Source organism: Thamnophis sirtalis, unplaced genomic scaffold (assembly GCF_051295495.1).
Source record: "Thamnophis sirtalis isolate CommonGarterSnake01/CBP01778 unplaced genomic scaffold, rThaSir2_p1.2 scaffold_8, whole genome shotgun sequence".
NCBI classification, from domain to species: domain Eukaryota; kingdom Metazoa; phylum Chordata; class Lepidosauria; order Squamata; family Natricidae; genus Thamnophis; species Thamnophis sirtalis.
This window is the reverse complement of record NW_028261388.1, coordinates 65,956,278-65,982,093: the sequence shown is the minus strand read 5'-3', so window position 1 is coordinate 65,982,093 and position 25,816 is coordinate 65,956,278. Positions and strand designations below refer to the sequence as shown.

General features: G+C 40.7%; 1 protein-coding gene across 3 annotated transcripts in view; it reads left to right on the top strand.

The window, feature by feature from the left end:
* IL1RAPL1 (interleukin 1 receptor accessory protein like 1) overlaps positions 1 to 23,077 on the top strand; it is an 881,005-nt gene extending 857,928 nt beyond the window's left edge. For 2 of the 3 annotated variants that reach the window (XM_087721827.1, XM_087721826.1), the window contains exons 9-11: positions 3,905 to 4,048; positions 17,580 to 17,750; positions 19,538 to 23,077. In XM_087721827.1, the coding sequence (XP_087577953.1) occupies positions 3,905 to 4,048; positions 17,580 to 17,750; positions 19,538 to 20,256 (1,034 nt within the window). In that variant the 3' untranslated portion in view covers positions 20,257 to 23,077. The remainder of the gene's footprint in view (positions 1 to 3,904; positions 4,049 to 17,579; positions 17,751 to 19,537) is intronic. The other variant, XM_087721828.1, reaches the window with a different exon arrangement.
* The last annotated feature ends 2,739 nt before the right edge of the window (positions 23,078 to 25,816 follow it).

Genomic DNA, 25,816 nt, shown 5'->3' with positions numbered 1-25,816 from the left:
GTTTTTAATAGAATTTCTGTGCTTCTTCTATATTCTCTACCTTATATCTTTTCCCTTGCCAAGATACCAGTATCCCTTCTGGTAGCAACCATCTGTACATTATTCTATTTTTATTTAACTGATTTGTTAAAAATTGGTATTGTCTACATTGTTCACGAATTCTCCGTGGAATCTGTTTAAGCGTGATCAAATATTTTCCCTGAAATGTAATCATCCCTTCTCTGGTTTTTTTGTACACTTCATCTCTAGTTTTTTTTAGCAAATTTTACATGCACTTCTCTCGGGAGCCTATGTCTTCTGGCATAATTAGTATGCACACGATAAGCTTCATCGATGTCCCCTCTCAACTCTTGTTCTTTTCTCTGTAGAATTTCGGTGAAGATTTCGATCATTTTTCCTTTCAGGTCTTCCTCCTTCTCTTCCGGTATGTTTTGGAATCTTAGATAGAATGCAGCTATTTCATTTTCAAGTCGGATTATTGATAACTCTAATTCTTTATTAACTTGTCTATATTTCAGCTCCATTTTTTCCATCTTCTGATCTGTTTGTTCTATTTTTGTTTCGATGTTCTGGATTATCTGTTCATTATTGCTAAGGCATTCTGTATCCTTTCAATTTTGTCATCCACATTTTTGATATTTCCTTTCAATTCTCCTATTTCATTTTTCATTTCTTCATGATTCCTCCTTGTCTCTTCATGATTTGTAGCCGTCACTTCTTGGCTTTTCATCAATGTCTCTTGTATCATCTGGAGCATCAATTGCATACTCTGCATTGTTGGTGCTGGTCCCGTTGTTCCTGCCATTGTTCCACCTTTCTCCAGCCCCAATGTACTCTCAATTGATCTTTGATTTGAGGAGGGGGGTGTTGCCAAAATCATATTGGGTGTAGTTTTTTTTCATCAAGTTTACTGAAGTTGCCATTTTTATCCCCCTATTTATCCTTGCCCACAATTGCATATAAATTCTACTTTACTTCTACTTTATCAGCAATATCAATGGTATCAATAATTATATATCTCAATATTTAACAATAATTAACCTTCCTTAATATCACGTTTCCAAATCTAAACATTCCTATATATTATTCTATTCTGTTTTTGCTCCTCAATTATTATATATCATAGAGTTACATACCACACTGTTATTGTCAGATCCCTAAAAGTGATACTACCATTCAATTGGGAGGAGGGGAGTCTCGGAGTTAAATCATTAGCTACATCTGAAACAACTGAGTTTTACAACTTTGCAACTGGTTTCCTGTCACTGGGAGACTGAAGGTCCCAACATCTCTGGAGGGATGTTTATGGTAGCCATGTGGGATATATAACTGATGTCTAACTAGAGATAGGTCCATGGGAACGTGTGCTTTATTGACTCCCAGCACAGAAGAGTTAAGGATGCATCTTCACACTTGTTTATTGGTCAGAATCTGCATTCGGACAAAGGGGAGGGGTCATTATCAGCTTAATCCCATTTGCATGGTCTAAAGGTTTTCAGATGCTGCTTTGCTTCTAATGATTTCCATCTTGCTTGATTAAAGGTTCCTTTTGAAATAATCCATTTCAAGAGTCTTTACTTTCTCAAGTTAGGAGAGGAGCCATTACAGTTATTTTATACAAATAGATGTCTCTCAATTGTATCAATTATACAGGTATTCAATTCTAGTAATTAGTTTCTCTCTATGTATATATATCAGTTTATGTCACCATAGTAGAGGTGTCTCTACTGCTTTAATTCTACTTGCATTGCCTAAGGGGATTCAGATGTTGCTTTGAATTCAATGGCTGCCATTCTTCTTAATAAAAGGTTTCCTTTGAAATACTCTGTTTCAAGAGTTTTCACTTTCTTAAGTTAGGAGAGGAGCCCTTAGAAGATCAGAGGTTTATTATTTCATGAACAATTTGGAACATGAATAGCCAACATAGCAATACAATTGCACAACAAAACTTATGCTATTAATACCATTGCAATGGGTTCCTAATGACAAATAGCAAGTCCTACAAGAACTGCTATTTGGCATAGGATCCCATTCTCATCTCAAGCCACATTACTTATACCTTCTTTTTTATTGACCTATGCATTTCATAGTTTCACTTCCTTGTTTTTTTTTTACTTTCTTACTGACCATTACTGACTGTAACCCTCTGCAAACACCCATGTACATTTGAAGCTCTCAGATATTTGTTACTTTTAGTTCCTTATTTCCTACCATCTCATTCTTCCTGCTCTAAATATATCCATTTCAAGTGCAAGCTTTGCAGAAAATGCAGACACAAGTCAGCACATTAGAAATATGTCTGATGCATTTTGCAATTATGTAAGTTTAAAACTTTGGTTCAGTGAGGCCTGCAAGCTCACCCCTCTCTTCTCACAATACGATTGAGTGGGTCCAGAGGTACTTCACGAGAAGAGTACTCCACTCCTCTACTCACAATAGAATTCCCTATGTCACCAGGCTCAAACTTTTGGGCTTGGACAATCGAACTGCACCACCTGCGGTATGATCTAAGCACAGTATACAGAATTGTCTGTTACAATGTTTACCTGTCAATGACTTCTTCAGTTTCAACCTCAATAATACATGGGCAAACAATCGATACAACAGCAAAGTAAACCATTCCAAACTCGATTGCAGAAAATACAACTTCAGCAACAGAATGGTCAATGCCTGGAATGCTCTATCTGACTCTGTTGTTATATCCTCTAACCCTCACAGCTTCAACCTTAAACTGTCTACCATGGACCTCACCCCATTCCTAAGAGGTCCATAAAGGGGGCATGCATAAGCGCACCAGTGTGCCTACCATCCCTGTCCTACTGTCCTATACAGTATTTGTATTCATTTCTTTCATTCATGTCCATGTTTATATTTATACCTGCTATCTTGTACATGTTTAACAAACTTACAAATACAATACAAATAAACAGATTGTGTCCATATATCTGAATGGTTTATTGAAAGAACAGGAAATGGTGAAACCGGGGAAAATAGGGATACATACAATGAGAACCAAATACAAGAGAGACAGTATTAAGTTACTGTTGAACATAATAATTAATAAATACAAACAATTTAAATCTCTTCATCACATGTTCTCTGTGTGTGTGTTATGGATTTGTCCTTGGATGACCATGTGCCACAGATTAAGATGGACTCTTCTTTGTGTTTCGGCCTTCTCCAAATGCTAAAGGAAAATGGAGTCTGGCTTCCCAATATGTATTTGTTTTGAGAGTGTGGGTTCATGGGTAATGGGGTGGGGTCAGCTTCAAACAATATACTGGGTATTTGTCTCTCCGGCCACTAGATGGGGCTAGAGAGCAACAACAGTATATAAAGTTATGCTTGGGCATGATAGACATAATCTCATAAATGATATTACGAAATGATTATTGTTGACAGACAGATATAATCACATTTGCCCAAACCACTTCTTTGGAAGCTAAACTGGCAGTTGTTTCAATCAATTGTACAATATCCCATGGTACAATGCTACACAAGAAATGATGATGTTTTACTTCTTAATGTCAGAATGTTAAAAATCACAAACAGATGATTTTCAACATAGAGGAGAGATTGTGAATTGCATCGCACCAAAGAAGGGGGATATATTAAAACAAATGTAGCTGATAAAAAAGGAATGATAATTTTGTGTTGAGAAAAGGGCTGATACTTAGCTTCATCCTATGTGAACATTGTATGTCATGCACCAGTTACACACCACAAAAATATTAATGCCTACTCTTTCTCTCTGTGTATGTATGTATATACCAAGAAATTAAAAAAAACACTTTGTTTTTGCATTCAGAAAAACAGAAAATTACTTCTTGCCCCAAGTTATGATAATAAATTACTACTTTTATATCAGAATGTGGTTGTTATTAATCTTTACTCTTCTTTTCAGAGCTGATGTATACAGTTGAACTTGCTGGAGGACTCGGTGCTATTCTGCTGCTACTTGTTTGTTTAGTGACTATTTACAAGTGCTACAAGATAGAAATTATGCTATTCTACAGGAACCATTTTGGTGCAGAAGAACTAGATGGAGGTAGGCAAATATGCTTCAACATATGCTTTGTTTGAATGTGAAACATTCTAGTAAAGCTATTCTCTGGAACTCCCAAGCTAACTTCTTCACAGGATGGCCAGACTGTCACAATCCCTGGATCTGCTCTTCTGCATCCACGTGTTGGGCCACATTGCTAAATCGGGCATACATCAGTTGGATGAACCCAGTTACATCATCTTGCTCAGGAGCCTCCTCCTCATGGAGCTCTGCTATCCAATGTTGTTGTTGTTGTTGTTGTTTATTGGATTTATATGTTTAATGTGCAGCCTCCCCTTCATTCATCCCCTCGGCTATTTCTTGGATCAATTCTCTATCAGACGGGTATTGTGGGTCTACTTGATCAATGTCTGCTCATACTTGATTCAGGAAGTAAGCCAGCTTATCTGGGGTCCCGTCAAATGTTGCTCAAAACCATGGTGGTGTGGGAGGGGGGCACTGGTGGTTGAACTGGGGTAGCCCGTTAGCCGGCTGCTTGGGGTGATAAGCTCCCTTTTTGAGCCACACCAATCAGTTGGGTGAAAGCCTGTTGCGACATTGCTGGGGGGACTGGACCCGGTGGCAGTCCCAGTCCCTGGTTCTGCCCAGGGGCAGTTATCTGGAATGGAGTCATCTGCTGATAAGGGGCAGGCGTCCATTGGTATTGAGCCCATCCATGTCCTGGGAAGAAAGCCCACCATGGGGGTGCTTGATTCACGGGGTGCGAGCCACCCATTGGCAGCTGGGGAGAGGGGAATGCATCCCAGGCCCCTTTGTATTTGGCTGGATTGAATTCCCTAATTCTGTGTAGGGCCTGCCTGCACTCCAGGAAGGAGGGGTGCTGATGTGACTGAAGTTGGCTTTACTCCAGCAGCAAGGGGTTGGTTTGATTTGCTGGCCGCTGTGTGGAAGGAGCGAAGATTTCTACTCCATTGCTAGGGAAGGAGAATGTGGGCTGGGCCAGGTTCCACTTAGGTGGTCCTGAGGAAAGGAGGGGTTTGATTCCACTCACGTTTAGCTGTCTGAATTGGTCTGGGAAGCCCATCAGAGAATGACTGCGTGAGGGTGACTGGGATCTCCATTCATCAGATCTTCTGGCCATCCTCCAGTCATCTGTTGGAGTTCTCATGGTGCTCCTCTCTCTTTCTAGCAGGCATTCCTTAGAGGTCATAAATCCTGAGGCTTCATCAGGCAGGTCTAATTCCGCCTGTGAGGGAGGTTTAGGGGTTGGTTCCTTTTGCCGGGCCCTCAGCTGCAACTCCCTTTCTTTAGCTTCTGCAGCCTCGACTACCTCTTTAGAAGGTGCATAGATGGCCTTGACAAATACAGGCAATCTGTCATCTTTGCCCTTCTCTGCTGTGTTCTTTTCTTCCTCCATCTTCACTGAAATTTTGTACTGCCCAGGGTTGGGTCAGAACTGGGATTCAGTACCCCTAACGGCTTCCCAACTTGGGATAGCTGATGAAGTAATTTTAAGGGAGATTCGGGTTAATGTCAGCATTCCAAATATCATCCAAACTTAAATCAGAGTTCAAGGCAAATCTCTCCTCAAAGTTCCAATTTATTAATAGAGACATGTCTGTGGCAAGCCCGAATCTGAAAACCTCCTGAGTTTCCCACCCAGTTGAAAGTTCATGGTCTTGTCCCCACACCCACACCCACAAATCCATCACATGGTCCAATCTTCCTCTGCCACACTGGCATGTCCACCTATCTGGTTCCGGTCAGGTGCAGAGGTGAGGAGACAAAGAATGACCTTGGCTTCTAAAAAGGAATGTTTTATTTTTACAACAACACATTCTACAGTTCTATTCCCCTCTAATGAAACAGCATAGTAAAGATGAAGAGAGAGAGTGTGCGTGGCAGGCCAAAGATTCTTAAAGGAACCGCTGCAGGCCTGACACTGGTGGTGATACTTTTTATCCCACTTTTTTCCAGCTTACCAAGAAGTAATTTGTCATCTACTTTGTCAAATGCTTTACTGAAGTCTAAAGTATATTATGTCCATGTGAAGTTTCTAAAAGATGACCTAATTAATTTACAAGCCTCGAGACAAAGTTCAAAAGAAATCCAGTAATTTATTAGGATCAACATTTTGGCATGTTCTTCTGCAGAGCTGAAACTGATATCCGGCTAATGGTCTTTGGACTTTACCCCTGTGTCTCCCCTCCCCTCAGTCTGTGTCATAAATCATATCCACCAATGAGGTACTGCAGCAGGCTGTGAACACACCAGCTGTAGAAATATGAGATCCCATTCTGGCTGAAGGTATGCATGGAATTCTCCCTCCAATATCCACTTGATAATAGTCATGATAACGCTTTACAAGTTGACATTTCACAGTATTTGGCTGGTCTACTAATTTAGTTACTATGTTGAAGAATGAAATAAGATTGGTTTGGCATGAACTGTTTTTAACAAACCCATTCTGCCTTCTAGTTATTACTTTACGCATTTCTAAATGTTGACAGATCTGTTTTTTATTATCTTTTCCAGTATCTTCCCGGGTATTGAAGTTAGGCTGATTGGTCTGTAGTTTCCTGGGTCTGGGTTTGTTTGTTTTTTGAAGATGGGAACCATATCAGCTCTTTTCCAGTCCTCTGGTAGTTCCCCAGTGCTCCAGGATTTTTGAAAGATATAGTACAGTGGCTCTGAGATGACATCTGCTAGCTCCTTTAGAACTCTGGGATGTAATCCATCAGGTCCAGGGGTGGGTTTCAAATTTGTTTATTACTGGTTATGTGGGTGTGGCTTATTTTGTAGATGTGGCTTATTTTGTGGGCATGGCTTGGTGGTAATGTTAGCAGGTGGCATTTGGGTAGGAGTGGCTTGGAAGTCATGTGACTGGATGGGAGTCACTTAGCAGTCATGTGACCAGGTAGGAGTGGCTTGGAGATCATGTGACCAGATGGGAGTGGCTTGGCGGTCATGTGATCAGGTGGGAGTGGCCAAGTCAATGTCACTGAATTCTTTGCCCCAATGAGTAACCTACAAAAAAAAGATATAAAAAGGAAATTTTTTATTTTGTGCACTTACTACTTAAATAAGACTAAAATAAGTACACAAAACAATAAAAGAGTTACTTACAGAAGGAAGATGACTGTCCTACCTGTCTACAGCATCACTGACTGACCACCTAACTTCAATGAATGACCTGCACAAAGAAGAGACACAGAAAAGAAGTCTTTAATTGCATGCACTACATAAGGATGAAACCAGCACACAAAATAAAACAGCTACACACTAATACTTACAGAGGAAAGATGATTGTCTTCAACATCACTGACTGACCACCTTGCTCCAATTAATGACCTGCACAAAGAAGAGACACGGAAAGGAAGTCTTTAATTGCATGCACTACATAAGGATGAAACCAACAGAAGCTGGAATTGGTGCAACGGGAACTGTGGGGAAATAGCGGAGCTCTGAAGGACTCAGTGAAAAACCCAACTGGACACCTGCTGCCAGAGTCCTTCAGGTCAGAAACATTCTGGAAGAAAAGGTAAAAAAAAGAAGAAACATCTCGACGACCAAAGAGAAACCAGCAGTTCCTCGAAAGGTCCAAGATAAAGTTATTCAAACTGACAGCAGAAGTGGCAGCAGCCACATTAATGGCCACTTTAAAGTCAGGGCAACTGGACCAAACTATTTAAGCTGGAACAAAGTGGACCTGGGTGAAAGAGTGATCAACCCAAAGTAAAAAAACTTTTAAATTTGGATTAAAGAGAGTCCTGAAAAAACTCAGAGCTGCTGAACTTTATGCCAAATTGTCTAAGTGTGAATCCACCAGGAAAAAAATGACTATTTGTGGTACCACATTTCTCATGAGGGTATTGAAACTCGGAGAAAGTCCAGGCTGTTATGGAATGGGCGCCCCCCTTTGTATCCACAAGCAGCTACAAAGATTTTAGGATTTGCCAATTTTTACCTCCAGTTCATCCCTTTGTTCACTAGCATTTCTTTGCCAATTATGAATCTCCTAAAGTCAAATGGGGAAGCAAAGCCAAGACCTAGTCAGCCCCTGAAGTGGACAATGGAATGCCAAGCAGCATTTGAGAAATTGAAATGTCTTTTTGCAGCTGAACCTGTTTTAAAACACCCCGACATGGACGTACCATTTGTGGTCCAAGCGGATGCAAATGACATGGTGGTAATAGTGGTGTTACTTCAAACAAATGCTGATGGGAATCTACAACCTTGCGCCTACATCTCCCAGAAATTGACTGAGACAGAAAGGAGATGGGCAAATTGGGAAAAAGAAGCTTTTGCAGTCCGGTGAGCCCTACTGACCTAGTGGCATTTTCTCAAAGGAGCCAAGCACCCGTTTGAGGTGTGGACTAATCATAAGAACCTTGAGGCATTAAAAACCCCACAGAAATTGTCGCCCAAACAAGTTCGCTGTGCACAACATTTTAATCAGTTCAATTTTACCTCCCAGAAGGAAAGAATTTTATGGCAGACACCTTATCCAGGCTACCCCAGTATAACAGTGCCAGGTCAGAAGTGGTCCAATCGGTCATTCCTTCCAAACAGCTAGCTGCCCCAGTAGTCACCAGGAGCCAGGGGAAAGCAGACCTAGACATGCCTACAGAGCTAACAAAATGACTGAGGGAGGTGCTAGCATCTGATGAATGGTTCAAGTCCCACTCCAATGATTACACCATGCAGGATGGCCTTGCCTGGGTGAGAGCCAAGTTGTATGTGCCTGCTAGTCTAAAAAGCATTGTCCTCCAACAGGCCCATGATTCAAAAGTGGCTGGACATTTTGGATTCATGAAGAGACTACCAGGAAAACCTCAAGGACTACTCCAAAACATTGCCAGACCTGATGCCCCTTGGAAGGAGATATCCATTGACTTTATTGTCGAACTACCAGAAAGTAATACCAATACCATCATTTGGGTCACGGATTTGTTCTCTAAGCAAGTGCATTTCATGCCCTGTTCCAAGATTTTCATGCCCTGTTCCAAGATTCTGCCAGCAAAAACGCTGGCTAAACTCTTCATCCTACATGTGTAAACAGCTGTGTAAAAAAGTCCTGCACGCTTTATGGTTTGTGGTTTATGACATTTTTTGGATAGGCCATTGATTTTATGATATTTTATGCTAACTGCCATGCAAATATTATATTTAAAAAAATATTGGTGGTTTTTAAATGAAAAGCATATGCTTTTTGCAATTTGGTGATGTTTGGATGTGGATTGTGAATTTTCTTGCATGCTTACAATGACTATGAAAACAGATTAACTGATGCATACCCAGTGGCATACGTGTTTCAATTACTAAGGCCGATGGTAGTGTTTTGTTAACATGTTTATTATTTGTGGCCATGAAAAGGACCATTTAGGTAACCAAACAGGGTTATTATACTATACTATACTATACTATACTATACTATACTATACTATACTATACTATACTATACTATACTATACTATACTATACTATACTACACTACACTACACTACACTACACTACACTACACTACACTACACTACACTACACTACACTACACTATACTATACTATACTATAGTCATCCTAGACATAATAGAGTATAACAAGGTGCTTCCAGAAAAACAAATGGTACTGGTTTTCCTTGATGCACAAAAAGCATTTGACAACGTAATCTGGAAATTTATAATAACACTGTTGGACGAGATGAAACTCAGAGAAAAATTTATAAAAATGATAGAAGGATTTTATAACAGTCAGACAGCCAAAGTTCTGATGAACGGAGATCTGAGAAGATTGAAATAAAAAAGGAGTCAGACAGGGATGCCCCCTCTCTCCTTTGTTGTTTATATTAACTTTGGAAATTTTATTAAATGAAATTCGGAAGGACCAGGGAATAAAAAGTTTAAGACTCAAAAATGAAGAATACAAGGCCCAAGCCTATGCCGATGACTTAGTATTTGTTCTAGAAGATCCATTAGAATCCAGCCTGAAATTAATTCAAAAATTAGAAGAATTGGCAGGAATAAAGATCAATAAAGACAAAACAAAAATGATAACCAAAAACATGACAAAAAAGCAAGAAGAGGAACTGGAAGTAGCAACCAGAATGCAAATAGCTAAGAAAGTGAAATACTTGGGGATCTGGGTGTCGGCAAAATGTTCCACAATTAAATATGATAATTGTAATAAATTAGTGATACAAATAAAGATTTAGAAAATTGGAAAAATATTCAGTTATCACTAATGGAACATATAGCGACAATTAAAATGAATACTTTACCAAGATCTTATTCCTGTTGCAAGCCGCACCTATTAATCTGGGTAAAAAATTCTTTCAAATTCTTTAAACAAAATAACCTAGGTTCATTTGGCAGGGACGAAAAGTGAGGATTAAACTAAAGTCAATGCAAAACAGCAAGACGAAGGGAGGTTTAGCATTACCAAATTGTGATTTATATGCATCAACACTAACAATAACATGGGTGAAGGATTGGATAGAGCTAAAGAATAAAATAATTTTGACCTTAGAAAGCCATGATTTGCAAGCAGGCTGGCATACATTCCTATGGGATGATAAAAATAAAACGCACAAATACTTTCAAAATCATTTAATTAGAAGAGCGTTATTGCAAAAATGGCTCAAAATCAAAAAAATCCATTATGTGAAAATCCCAAATTGGCTATCACTGACAGAAAGGATGACCCATCCAAATTTTATAGATTTGAACAAAATGCTAAGATACAGAGATTTAATTGATAGGGAAATTTAAAAACAATTGAAGAATTGGCAGAACAGAACATGAAAATTGACTGGCTAACTTACCTCCAAATCAAAACTAAATACAATAATGATACTAAATTATATGACATCGAAACAGAACCACACAAATTGGATAAAATTATTCAAACGCAGATAGAAAGGTGATAGGGAGAATATATAAATTTCTCCTGAAGTATAAAATGGAAGAGGAAATTGTGAAAGAACAAATGATAAAATGGGCACAGAACTTTGGCTATAATATTGAATTAGACAATTGGGGAACAAACTTAAAAATGACACTATCAGTTGCATATAAGGAAAACCAGTACAAAATGTTTTACAAATGGCACCTGGCACCAACAAGGTTAGCTAAAATCTTAACAAATAGCTCCCCAAAATGTTGGAAATGCGAATCAATACATGGAACATATTACCATTTATGGTGGACCTGTGAAGAGGCTAAACATTTTTGGAAAAAGATCAAAAATTGGCTGGAGGCAATAAAAGAGGTTAAAATAGAATGGAAACCTGAAGTTTTTTTTATTAGGAATAATGTCTCCGAAATACAAAAAAGAAATCCAGTATTTAATATTACATATAATTACAGCGGCAAGGATTGCCTTTGCCCAGAAATGGAAGAACGAATTAACCCCAAGCGAAGATGAAATAATAAGAAAGGTTATGGATTATGCTGAAATGGACAAACTAACTAAAGAAATCCAGGGAAAAGAAGAATCGGAATTCTATCAGATATGGGATAAATGCTATAGGTGAATGGAAGAAAGAAACAAGAATCAATGAAGGAATATAACAAAACTCAAAAATAATAGTTATGAGTAAAATAAGAGGGTTAAGAATGGTGAAATCTCAATGAAATACAATAGAAGGGGAAATAATATAAGGTGAGCGGTATTGATTGATAATTGCTATTAGAAAGAACAGGAACCCCATGTCCGTATTGTATTGTGTAAATGTGGTGTAGGTCTAAGTTTTGTGTGTGTATTTTACATGTTTGTTAATAATTTTTTTTAAAAGAAAGACTTCTTTATCCCCAACCGGAAGAGGGAGATAAAAATCTCTGCTTTAGCGGACTCAGGATGTACCGCTGTTTGATCAGCCCAACCCTGGTAGGAAAGTTGAGGATTAATGCAAGGAAGCTGAAAAGCCCCATAGTTTTTATTTATTTATTTTATTTATTTATTTATTTATTAAATTTTGTACGCCGCCCACTCTCAAAAGAGACTCAGGGCGGCTTACAATAAAAGGGAGGGGGGATATATAAAAAATAAACAACAGTTTAAAATTACACAAGTCACAAACCTGAAGTGGGGCTGGACAACTCAACAGCCCCAGGCCTGCCGGAACAGCCAGGTCTTAGTCGCTTTGCGGAAGGTCGGAAGGGTAGTGAGGGTCCGGATCTCAATGGGGAGCTCGTTCCAGAGGGCCGGAGCTGCAACAGAGAAGGACCTCCCCCGGGGTGTCGCCAGCCGACATTGGCTGGCAGATGGAATCTGGAGAAGGCCTAGTCTGGGCGATCTAATCGGTCTTTGGGAGGTAATTGGCAGGAGGCGGTCTCTCAGGTAACCAGGTCCGATGCCACGAAGGGCTTTAAAAGTAACGACTAGCACTTTGAAGCATGTTTGGAGCCCAATGGGAAGCCAGTGCAGCTTGCGGAGGGTAGGTGTAACGTGGGTGTACCTAGGTGCACCCACAATTGCTCGCACGGCTGCATTCTGGACTAACTGAAGTCTTCGAACATTCTTCAAGGGCAGCCCCATGTAGAGCGCGTTACAGTAATCCAGTCTGGAGGTGATGAGGGCGTGAGTGACTACCCGAAGGGCCTCCCGGTCCAAATAGGGTCGCAATTGTTGCACCAGGCGAACCTGGGCAAAAGCCCCCCTGGTCACAGCCGACAAATGATGTTCTAAGGTCAGCTGAGGATCCTGGAGGACTCCCAAATTGCGGGCCCTTTCTGAGGGGCGAATAATTTCACCCCCCAGGCTGAGAGATGGAATAGCTGGACCATCCTTGGGAGGGAGCATCAATAGCCACTCGGTCTTGTCGGGATTGAGTGCAAGCTTGTTCGTTCCCATCCAGACCCTGACAGCCTCCAGGCACTGGAACATCACTTCTACCGCTTCACTGAGTTGGCACGGGGCGGACAGATACAATTGTGTATCATCCGCATATTGATGGTATTTAATCCTGTGCCGCCGTATGATCTCACCCAGCGGCTTCATATAGATGTTGAATAGGAGGGGGGACAGGACCAAACCCTGTGGCACCCCATAAGTGAGGGGCCCAACACCGACTGTGATCGACTGCAACCTGTCCGAGAGGTAGGAGAAGAACCACCGAAGAACGGTGCCTCCCACTCCCACCTCCCACAACCGTCGCAGAAGGATACCATGGTCGATGGTATCGAAGGCCGCTGAGAGGTCAAGGAGCACTAGGATAGAGGAGTGACCCCTATCCCTGGCTTGCCAGAGATCATCGATCAGCGCGACCAAAGCAGTTTCCGTGCTGTAACCAGGCCTGAATCCGGACTGAAAGGAATCCAGATAATTGGTTTCATCCAAGGACCGCCGGAGTTGAAAGGCCACCATTTTCTCAACAACCTTCCCTACAAAGGGGAGGTTGGAGACTGGATGATAGTTACTCAAAATGGCTGGATCCAGAGAAGGTTTCTTCAGGAGGGGTCTCACCACCGCATCCTTTAGGAGGAGCGGAAAGGATCCCTCCCGGAGAGAGGTGTTAACTATCGTCTGGATCCAGCCGCGTGTCACCTCCCTGCTGGTCGAGACCAGCCAGGAGGGGCATGGGTCCAGTATACAGGTGGAGGCACTCACCACTCCCATGGCCTTGTCCACTTCCTCAGGAGCGACAAGTTGAAACTCGCTCCATAAACTCCGCTCAAGACCTTCCCCCGGTACCTCAGCTGGTACCGTGCAATTGGAGTCCAGATCTGTCCGAATCCAAGCGACTTTATCCATTAGAAACTGAACAAATTCCTCAGCTCTACCTTGTAAAGGGTTCTCCGCGTCCCTCTCTTTCAAGAGGGAGCAGGTTATTCTAAACAAGGTGGCTGGGCGCGATTCAGCGGATGCAATAAGAGCGGCAAAATGCGCACATTTCACCGCCTGTATTGCCACGAGATAGGCTCTGATATAGGCTCTCATCAGTGCTCGGTCTGACTCAGAGTTACTGGCCCTCCAGCGGTGCTCTAGGCGTCTCTTTTGGCGCTTCATCTCCCGGAGTTCCTCGGTGAACCAAGGAGCCCTCCTGGATCCGCCACCTTGGAGAGGCCACAAAGGCGCAATCCGGTTTAGAGTCCCTGCCGCCGCTGTATTCCAAGCAGCGACTAAGGACTCCACCGGACTGTGGACGAGAGTGTCAGGTATTTCTCCAAGCGCCGTCTGAAATCCCATAGGGTCCATCAGGCGCCTGGGGCGGAACCACCTAATCGGTTGCTCCTCCCTACAGTGGGGGATTGGTTTCCGAAAGTCCAGCCTCAGTAGGAAGTGATCAGACCATGACAAGGGCAAGATCTTAATACCCCCTCAAATCTAACCCACTGCTTACTTCCCTCCATGTAAATGTAGTACCATTAAGGACTACTCGTGGAGTACATTTGTCAGCCAATTACAAATTGATTTGGTTGTGATGGTGTCGATTTTCTAGTTTACCAAGAAGTAGGTTGTGTTCTACTTTGTTGAATGCCTTACTATGGCCACTGCATTTCACTGGTCTACTAATCTTTGTCAAATAATTATTTTTTCCGATGTTCTCGATTTTCTGTTCATTGATTGCTAAGGCATTCTGTATCCTTTCAATTTTGTCATCCACATTTTTGATATTTCCTTTCAATTCTCCCATTTCATTTTTCATTTCTTCGTTATTCCTCCTTGTCTCTTCATGATTTGTAGCTGTCACTTCTTGGCTTTTTGTCAATGTCTCTTGTATCATCTGGAGCATCAATTGCATACTCTGCATTGTTGGTGCTGGTCCCGTTGTTCCTGCCATCATTCCACCTTTCTCCAGCCCCAATGCACTCTCAATTGATCTTTGATTTGAGGAGGGGGGTGTTGCCGAAATCATATTAGGTGTAGTTTTTTTCACTAACTTTACTGAAGTTACCATTCTTATCCCCATCTATCCTTGCCCACAATTGCATGTAAATTCTACTTTACTTCTACTTTATCAGCAATATCAATGGTATCAATAATTACATATCTCAATATTTAACAATAATTAACTTTCTTTAATATCACATTTCAATATCTAAACATTCCTATGTATTATTCTATTGTTTTTATCCTTAATTATTATATGTCATAGGGTTATATATCACATTGTTATCTTATACAAATAGATGTCTCTCAATTGTATCAGTTATACAGGTATTCAATTCTAGTAATTAGTTTCTCTCTCTGTATATATATCAGCTTATGCCACCATTGGTTTTCTTGCATCAGACTTCATGGTTCAAATTTATAATCCACTAGGTGTCACCCTCTCCTCAGTATCACTGTTAGTGTCAATCAGTTAATACAACAAGTCCAGCGGCAAAGGAAAATAAAGGGGGTAAAGAAGCCCTCTAATCGTTCCAAAACAGTTCTCTCTCTCCTGTCTCTGGCACCGCTCCACGTTCCGAGGAGAATAAATACCATATACTTGTAAGTTCAACTATTCTTTGGGAAAAACAAGACAGTAGAAGGAAGAGCAAGAAGAAAAAAGTCAACAACCAACCTGACTGTTAAACAATCCTTCTGTGTTTTCCAAGTCTTCTCACCAGTTAAAATGTCCTACTCCTGTTGTCCATGCCGAGTTTTCATTCTCACTGTGGTCACTTTCCTTCAAGTTATTCAGGCTGTCAATTTCAACTCAGTGTCTATGTTCTCATTACTTTTCAGCAAAAATCTGAACTGCAAAAACAGTCTCCTTCCCAGAGCGTCTTTCTTTCCAGCTCACCCTCTCTGCCAATTTCACATTGTCCTCCTCTTCTTTGGGTTGTCAATAATAGTAACAGATGTCTCGATTTCAACTGCTTTCTCTCTCTGCTTCCTTCTTATGCGGTCACCATCGCTCCAGTCTTGACCAAGTGGCAGGATAGAGTCTCATCCGTTTAGTGGGTTTCTCCTACCTGCTGCGGGATTTGCCTTATCACCCCAGCGTCTTCAGAGTTTCCCCCTTAATCTGCTGGTCCCTTCAGGATCCACAGTGCTCAAAAATGAGCCCAAATGAAGAAGTTAGGATTAGAGGTTAGGAGAACCCCTGTTCCTCAGCTCCAAGCATGATGACATCACTACAGGAAGTCCAGGGATAAACAGTCTTAAGGGGAGGGTAAGTGGTTTAATTGGTTTGTTTACCAGTGGTTCATCCTCTGAATCACTTCCGAATCAGTTTGGCTCCTCCTGCTGAGAAGCCAGAGTTTCCTCCTCGAAGAGGAGAGGGGGTGGAAACTCTACAATCTCCCTGCTCCTCAGGGCACTCTTCTTACTATGCTGGCCAGGTTTCATAGGCTCTCCCCCCAGACAGGCACTCTGATTACCAAGTGGGTGTTTGAGAATGACTGTATGCAGCTTGGTGCCTCTCCTTTCCACACTTGGACAGGCTGAGGGTTTTGGAGAAGATGCAGTTTGTGATTTGAAAAGCTCTTGCTTCCATTGGGGTGGGGCTTTCTTCCACTCTCATCCCATTCGTTACTAGTTTATGGCCATATTGATCTTAGCCTCTTTGGTGGTGAGATACCACACACATGTAGGTGATTTGGTGCACCTTGGACCATGCAGGCATTGAGAGGTCATCACCCTTCAGATGATCATCTCTCAGTGATGCTTCTTTCTGGTCAGAGGGGACTTCTAGCTCCAATTTCCACCCTGGTTCTCAGTTACTGTGGGTGTGGGTGACTCCTCTGGTTCTCCCATCCCAGCTGTCTTTCTTCCCTATGCCATTCAACCAGCGGGGCTTTTTGGGGTCCTCCAGGGTCCCCTCATACTCTCTGACAGGGTACAAGGAGCAGGCCTTCAGTTGGGGCAGGGTTGATGTCTCCCTCTAGCATTCAGCTTCCCCCTGCTCACAATTTTGCTCGGACATGGTTTGCAGGGTCCCCTCAGTAGAGTGAAGATTGCTTCTCCAGGTTGACCATTTTGCAAATATTGCTTTCTGTAAGGATTGCCTCTCCTTCTAACTTAAGAAAGTGAAGAATCTTGAAATGAAGTATTTCAAAAGGAAGCTTTTATTAAGCAGAAATGAAAACAATAAGTTCAAAGCAACATCTGAATCCCCTTAGGCAAGGCAAGTAGAATTAAAGCAGTAGAGACCCCTCCCATTTATCAGAATGCAGATTTTAGCCAATACACAAGTGTGAAGGTGGTTCCTTTACCAGCTGCCCTGAGAACCGTATAAGCATAGATTCCCATGGCCATCTTCCGTTAGACATTAAAATGAACCATCCCAAATGGCCATCATTCAGTAAGGTAAGGGCCCAAACATGGTGTTTAGCAACCCATTCATTTTGGGATGAGTTAGATGCTTCCAAGCAACTAAGTATTGGGTTTTCTCCCTGTGGATCCTAGAGTCAAGGATTTTAGAGATCTGACAATGAGAATCTAGTAAAATGGCTTTTGTAATCATGAAAATACTATAGAGAAGTACAAGCAGCTACTTAATAATATATGATGAAGATGAAGAATGAATAAGAAATATTTCAGAATAATATACATGGACATATAAAATAGGAAGAGGAAAACCAGCATGAAATAAAATCTGTCTTCTTTTTCACCTGTCTCTTTTCTCTGTCCCTTTATATTTACAGATAACAAAGATTATGATGCCTATTTGTCATATACCAAAGTGGATCCTGACCAATGGAATCAGGAAACTGGGGAAGAAGAACGATTTGCTCTTGAGATCTTACCAGATATGCTTGAAAAGCATTATGGGTACAAACTATTCATTCCTGACAGAGATTTAATTCCAACTGGAAGTAAGTTTTTAAACACACACACACACATATAAACATACACTCATTTTGCATAGCACATTCCCAATGTGCTGTTTAGGTACATTTTAATGCGATTCTATACTAATGCTGTTTATTATACATTCCATTAAGATAAGTAATCAAAGCATATTAATAATTACAATGGTACTAATACTAAAAATAATAAGCACTATATGTATAATATACTAGCTTTTATTAAGATAAGATATATAGTAACAGGATTAAATGTTCTTTGAAAAATTCATTGCATACCATAGTTAACTTAATAGCTTACCATAATTAAAAAGTGTCTAGTCTAACTAAAAGTGTCTATATAAAACTTTGTCTTATATCTTCTTGCACCTACAAGAATAAAATATTCCAAATATTTTTAACAGCAGTAAAACTAACAGGAGAAAGAAATCAGAGTAAGTTGTCAATTCCCTAGAACTGACTATATATTCTAGATATAGCCTATAACTAGATTAATATAGTTCTAGAATATATTGAGATTGTGCAAGATGGTGTTTAAATGGTTTCCTATCCTTTCATTACCACAAACATCCCCTGGAGATGAAAAACTATCTGAAAGGTCAGCCCATAAATAGATCTGTATCCTTTAACCTACCATAATTTGTATTCTTTATTAAGTGGAAATAAACCTCTTTGAAGCCTGAAATAGCATAGCATAGCACTTAGATTTATAAACCGCTTCACAGTGCTTTACAGCCCTCTCTAAGTGGTTTACAGAGTCAGCATATTGCCCCCAACAATCTGGGTCCTCCTTTTACTCACCTCGGAAGGATGAAAGGCTGAGTCAACCATGAGCCATTGAAACCTGAACTGCCAAACTGCTGGCAGCCGGTGATCAGTGGAAGTAGCCTGCAGTACTGCCTTTTAACCACTGTGCCACTGTGGTTCATAAATGAAATGCACCACCATGGCTCTTAAATGAAATGATGGAGACTACCAAGAAGTATAGCACACAAGAGAAAATGTCTTTGGATTAATAGCAATATACTGTAACATCACAATTTTTAATCAGTTGTTTAATTCAAATATAAAGCTATTAGACAATCTTTTTATAATCATCTTTTTTCATTGACAACTTAGACCAAATTCACCTTTCCTTGATAAAATTTATTTTTTCATAGATACCAGCCACTGAAAATGTATATCAGACAGGCTTCAACAGTTCCAGTTAAATAAATATGTCCTTTTTGCCTTTGCAGTTTGCACAGATATAATGTGCCATATTAGTGGAATTATGAAATGATAAAATTAGATTGCATTAAGCTGAGATATATTCCAAAAGTGGAAAAATATGTTCATCTGCATGCAATAAAAAATCTATATAGGACATATTGTATAAAAACAAATATGTATTGTAGAAACAGTGGCTCTTTCCTTGTGTTTTTAAAAAAATAAATTTACCTGAAGTACTGATTTCCCCCTTCCAGGAAATAAAAAGGAAATATTTCCTTATATTCTTCATTCAGGGAATTGGGGGTGGGGAGAGATATTCCTGAAAAGGGGGAAAGACAGCTCTGCTAGCAGTTTTTATACACAGCTCTGGAGGGAGCTATTTCTCTTCCTATTTTCTTCCTATTCTGAATGTGTTCTCACCTAGGAACGATACCTCTGAATAGAGATTTACATGTAAATACTTCTTTCCAAATTTAATTGAATGCAGTTTAAGACGTAAATTTACTTATTTAAGATCTGCTTACAGATCACAGTCCAGGTATAGGGTTTTTTTTCTGATCTTGAGTTGCTCTTTTGCTTATCAGCCTACATAGAAGACGTGGCAAGATGTGTAGACCAAAGCAAACGACTGATAATTGTCATGACTCCAAATTATGTGGTCAGAAGAGGCTGGAGCATCTTTGAATTGGAAACCAGACTTAGGAACATGCTCATTACAGGAGAAATTAAAGTGATCCTCATTGAATGCAGTGAACTGCGAGGAATTATGAACTACCAGGAAGTTGAGGCACTGAAACATACCATCAAGCTTCTAACTGTAATTAAATGGCATGGACCAAAATGCAACAAGTTGAATTCCAAATTCTGGAAACATTTACAGTATGAAATGCCTTTTAAGAGGATAGAACCTATTACCAACGAGCAGGTTTTAGATGTTAGTGAGCAGGGGCCTTTTGGGGAATTGCAGACGGTCTCAGCAATTTCAATGGCTGCTGCTACCTCCACTGCTCTTGCCACTGCCCACCCTGATTTGCGTTCCACTTTTCATAATACATATCATTCACAGATGCGTCAGAAACACTATTATCGAAGCTATGAATATGATGTACCTCCTACTGGCACCCTGCCTCTTACCTCAATAGGTAACCAGCATACTTATTGCAATATCCCAATGACACTTATTAATGGACAGAGACCACAGACAAAAACTAACCGAGAGCAGAATCCTGATGAGGCTCATACAAACAGTGCAATCCTACCCCTCTTACCACGGGAAACTAGTATCTCAAGTGTCATTTGGTGACATCGGTGCAAGGGGGAAGTCAGCTCCCTTGATCAGAAGCAAGGTCTGCAGTCTGGTGCCTGGAACTACATCCTCGACTGCTGCTGTTAAACATGCATTACAATCTATGAATTATGAGGAAAAACAGGGTCTTGTACATATAGTTTTGGAAATTTCTTTGCCACATTAGTCTCCCTGTTTTACCCATGTCTTTACCATCCACATGTTGATTTTGTTTTATATGTCATTAAGATTTGTATATTTACATTTTTTAAAAAGAAAGAAGTGAAGAGACTACTGTATAGATAGGGTTGAGGTTTTTTTTCTTTATTAGTATAATTTGTGTGTGTTTGTGCATTTTAAACATTTTGGGGGGGAATGCTTAGATAAAACTGTTTTTAATCTAGAAGCAGTATCGATTTTTTGGTCTGCCTAGGCTAATATCCAGAGTCGTGCTTGCAGCAATTCCCCATTGTCTGTTTGTGTGCGCATGCATGCGTGCACATGTCACCCGTGCACATGCACATACGGGTGCCTATTGAGGTAAGTGTGAAATCACTTGCTCTTGGAGTCCCCACAAATGTTTCATAATCTTTTCTTCATGTTTTATCACACTGCTACACTCTGCCCTTTTCCCATCACCTTTTTAAAGCAGCACACTGTGTGAAATTAAAGATGGTCTAATTGTTTAATATTTCACATAGTAAATAGTTGTGAACAACAACAATGAAAAACCCAGTCTGTATTACCTGTTTCACAATAACCACTATAACCATTATGGAATTTATAGGAAGTATAATAGATTTTTCTGTTTGATTTTATGAGTTGTTTGTATTCATTTTATATAGAAATAACATGCCAACTCTAATTCATTCACTTCCTGGGAAATTATTGGATTTGTTTATTTGTTTGCTTGAAATCAATGGTTTCTTTTCTTATTTACATTCTTCAAATGAGATTATTGACATCTGCCAAGGAAATAAGGCAGTAGGCACCGTGAAGTGCATTAAATCCTGCAGAGATTTCCAATGATGGCTTCCAAACCAAACTATAATAGAAGGACAATATCTAAAATGGTTTGTCATGTTGTATTACAGAAAATGCTGTCTTTTAAGAACTATGGAACATACTTTTTCAACCAAGTTTGAAACATATGTATATTCAAGTTTGATCATCACCTTTTCTTTTTACTGATACATCCAGAATTTAGCATTCTTTATTATTCATTATTATCTTTTCTTAAGCTTGTAATAACACTACATTTTTTTTAATTCCAAGGTTGTTTAAAGGAGATCTCAGGAGGTTGCAAAAAGTAAATTCCAACAAACATCAATATTTTATAAAATATTAATATTTAAATCAGAAGGAGAAATGTTGGAAATAATGTTATTGAATAAAATAAACTAGTTTTATTTTAAATGTATTATTTCATCTTTAAAGAGTTAAAGAAAGAACATGTATTTTGGCTTTGCAATTATTTTATGCATAAATTTAAGGACTGAACTTTGCCCATTTGGATTCAATAAGAATTTGTCATAAATATTAACAGACTTAACTCTTCATTCACCTACTGTTAACAGAATGACCACTACTATTCATATTTCCACCAATCAACGTAATAGCCACCTTTCATATAAGAAGGCAGCCAACAGTAGATTATATGATTACTATAGCACTAGACTAATAGAGCATATTTCTTACAACATAAACAGATGTGGTAGATTACTCATATTGATTAATATGCTAGAGAAGCATATAGCATTTTTTAATGTTGCATTAAAATGCAACAATTTAACAGCAACAATCTCGTGAAACTGCAGATCTTTTTCTTCATTGGAAAGAAAAGGAAAGAGTTTTCTACATAGTTAATAAGACATAGCCAATATAATGGATGTGCTGTGTGTTTATTTTGACTGCCATCATAAAAAAGGCCTATATTTTGGGTCAAATAAGATATCAATTAATTTTAAGCTAAAATCTAGATGTTTGGGTTCCATTGATACATGGAAAATTACTGGTATTATGGTGTAGATAGTCAAGAAAACACTTGAAAGCTGAATTAGGATGTATATGGTGTTTTTTGACATAATTTAACTAGCAATATTCATTTCTGTGACTGTTCACTCAAGTCTTTTTCTAGTAATTTGCTATTTTCCTTCAACACACACACAGACACACACACACACACACACACACACACACACACACACACACACAAAAGGAAAAATGTGGACATGCACCAAATAAACACAATAAGCATAAAATGCTATCAAGTAGGATTTGAAAGTTTATATTCTTTAAAAGTTCATTCTTTGAAAATTTAAAATAGTTATTACTGGTTATAGACACCTGCAAAGCACTAGTGGAATTAATCCATTTTGATAAGATTTGATATCTGAGAACTCCAAATAGCTAACAAAATATGCAACAGCTTTTCCTTTAAAATGTTTAATCTTATATTTGATTTGTGAAGTAATGTGGCACAAGTAATCTGGCAACAGTCACATTTGTAGATTCTAGCCAGATGGTATTCTTTGAATTTTTTTCCTCACAAGGAACACTTTTATCCTCTGTTTTTAATGTAGATTGGAGCACTTTGAATAGCATGATTCAGGGATTAATAGATACTATTTGATATTCATGCTACTTAAATATTTTCTTATAATGCTTTGTCATATTATTCAGAAAGAAATGACAGATTTGGTTTGGGGGAAAAACACAAAACAAATGAAAATAAAAAACCATTAATGGTTTGAGAAACATTCCACCCAAGTCATTCCTTTTATATAAACAGCTCTGTTTGAGAAACAGTAAAGAATCTGTCATATGTTCAAAATGCATACTTAATGTTTGACTAAAGTTCTGTTAGAACACAAAATAAAAAGAAAAAATGCCCTAATTATTGGGCTCCATTCTTCTTTACTGGGGAAAGAGGAGGGAGGAAAATGTTCTAATTTTGCAGTGTTTGCATGCAAAGTCAAATTTCAGGCCCTTCCTTAAAAATAGAATGCATAAAGTTCAGTGTCTGCAAAAGTTAGCATGTATAACTTTCATTTCAAGATTGCTGAAATAAAATAGAAAACCTAATTGGTAGGAAAAGGATGGTTTTCTCTTTCAAATGCCATTACTAATTGTAAGGCTGCATAACCTCAGAGCTATGCTTGAATATTTTGTTAATCCTGAGCTACAAATCTCAGGACCTTCAAACCTTCACTGTCATCTTTTATTTTTGTAACATAAAAGTTCAAAATGAAGAAAGTAGTAAATGGATGACTAAAGGGATTATTTTAAAAAACATTCCTATGAACATCAGCACTATAGCTTGACTAAGAATTCTAATGTTAAGAGTTAGGATATACTGCAAATTTTCACAAATTCCTCCTCCCAGTTGCAGTTTATTGAAAAACTAATCCAAACATTGTGATATCAATTTCAGAATAGTACCGTATTTTCACGACCATAAGCCGCACTTAAAATCCTAAAATTTTATCAAAAACCGGCAGTGCGGCTTATAACCCGGTGCGCTTTATGTGTGAAAAAAGATCGAAAATCTCTCCCTCCCGACGCTCAAACTTGAAGCTCGCAAGCATGCACACGTCCCTCGGGTCTCTCCCTTCAACCTCGCTACTTTCTGAGTCGGAGCAGAGAGCCACCCAGCTCCCAGCCCCTATAGACTGGGCTGTTCCGTCACCCCCGCCGCCGCAAGAAGGGACGGCAGACCGGCGCAGCCCTTCAGGATTTGCCGGTGCCAAGCACCCCATCCACCCCGGCAGTCGCCCTGCCTAACTCCGCTCCGCGCCCCAGCCGGCTCTGCGCTGCCGGTCAAGGGCGCGCGGGTGGCCAGTGCGGCGCCGGTCTTCCCAGCACACCACGCCGGCCGGGCAAGAGCCGGGAGAGCAGCGGAGCCCGAAGCCTCCCGCGCCAGAAATGTCCCGCTAGCCGACGCCTGCCACGTGCGCCCACCCGCCCGCCTCGGGGACCGCAACCCGGGCGCCCTGCCCGCCCCCATCCCCCCCCGCCTGGCTCACCGATGCGGATGACATGGGTCATGCCGCAGCAGGCGTGCAGCCAGAGGACTCCGAGCAGGGCGGCGGCGGCGGCAGCGGAGGCGCAGGAGCGGGCCAGTGGCGGGCGCGGGGCATGGCAGTAGGTCAGCATCCTGGGCGGGCGGGCGGCGGGCAAGGCGCGGGAGGCGGAGAGGACAGAGTGACCTGACCGCGGCGCCCCAGGCCCCCGCGCTGGCGATCTCCCGGGGTGGCGTGGCTGCACGGGGCCGCTCAGCGGAGGAAGGCGGCCGCCTGGCGGGAGAGGCTCGGCCGAAAGGTGCCGGGGCTGGAGCCGCAGAGCCAGGCATGCCTTCCGCCCGGGAAGTCCTGCCCCTTCATCCCCGAAGGCCGGCGCGCGGTGAGGGGGGCCGGCGTGGAGGCAAAAGTACTTTGCACATGCTCCACGGTCGCCGCGCTCTCCGTCCCAGCCTTCGCCGAAGCCGGCGGGCTGCCTCCCGAAGAAGCCGCCGGAGCGTCCCAAGCCAGAAAATGCCCCAACTCGGGCAGACGGAGTTCCAGTTGCAACCTGCGCACGTGATTCGATGAGGAACCAAGGGGAGCCGGGTCTCTGAGCGCGGCTTATAACCCGGTGCGCTTTATATGTGAAAAAAGTTTAAAAAATTAACATTAACTGATACTGCGGCTTACAATCCGGTGCGGCTTATGGTCGTGAAAATACGGTACTGGAAATGCCATTAGAAGTGTGTGGTTCCACAAAGATTATCTCAATTTTGTCTTTATTGAAAATCTTTGCTAATAGTTACTTCCATAAACGTAACAAATAGAAACATCTATCTGGATACAATACATAATCCTGGAAACAATGTCCTAGAATTTTATTAGTACACACTATTATTTTTATTCCACACCTCAGCAGTGCTTTGCACAAAATATTATGAGATAAAGTCTAGACAAGTCACTTCATGAAGATACTTCAAGTTGTGAAATAACCACAGTGAATAATATAGAATTCTTCCTGTCTAGATATTGATTTCATAAGCTGAGTAGGGTTGGATACATTTATTTATATCCAGTGCAGTGGTGGGTGCCAATTTTTTTTACTACCGGTTGGGGCATGCTCATATGACACTTCTGCGCATGTGCAGAAGCATCCGGGTGGGTGGGCGGAGCCTCCTGCTGCTACTACTATTGGTTCGGCTGATCTGGGCTGAATTGGGAGCAACCCACCTCTGACCCAATGTGTGGAAGTACTGGGCTTCCTTTGCCCCATGTTTCAGCAGTAACTTGTTCTTTGGCATAGATGCAAAGAGCATAACCTGTTTATTGGAAAAGTAACACTCACACATTCAAACAGTTCTCTGCAAGTGGATGCAAGTATACTTGATGTTGTCAGATTTTGTTCAAGTCAATATAAATAGGGACTTTACTGACACACCTTTTTAGTCAGGCATTGGAATCTACCACCCTTGTGAAGTATTTCTGTTCATGGATATGTATTATGTCTGAATTATTTATACAAATCCACAAGTTAACTCTTCAACCTCTGTCATGGCCAGAGGTCCTCTTAAGGGACC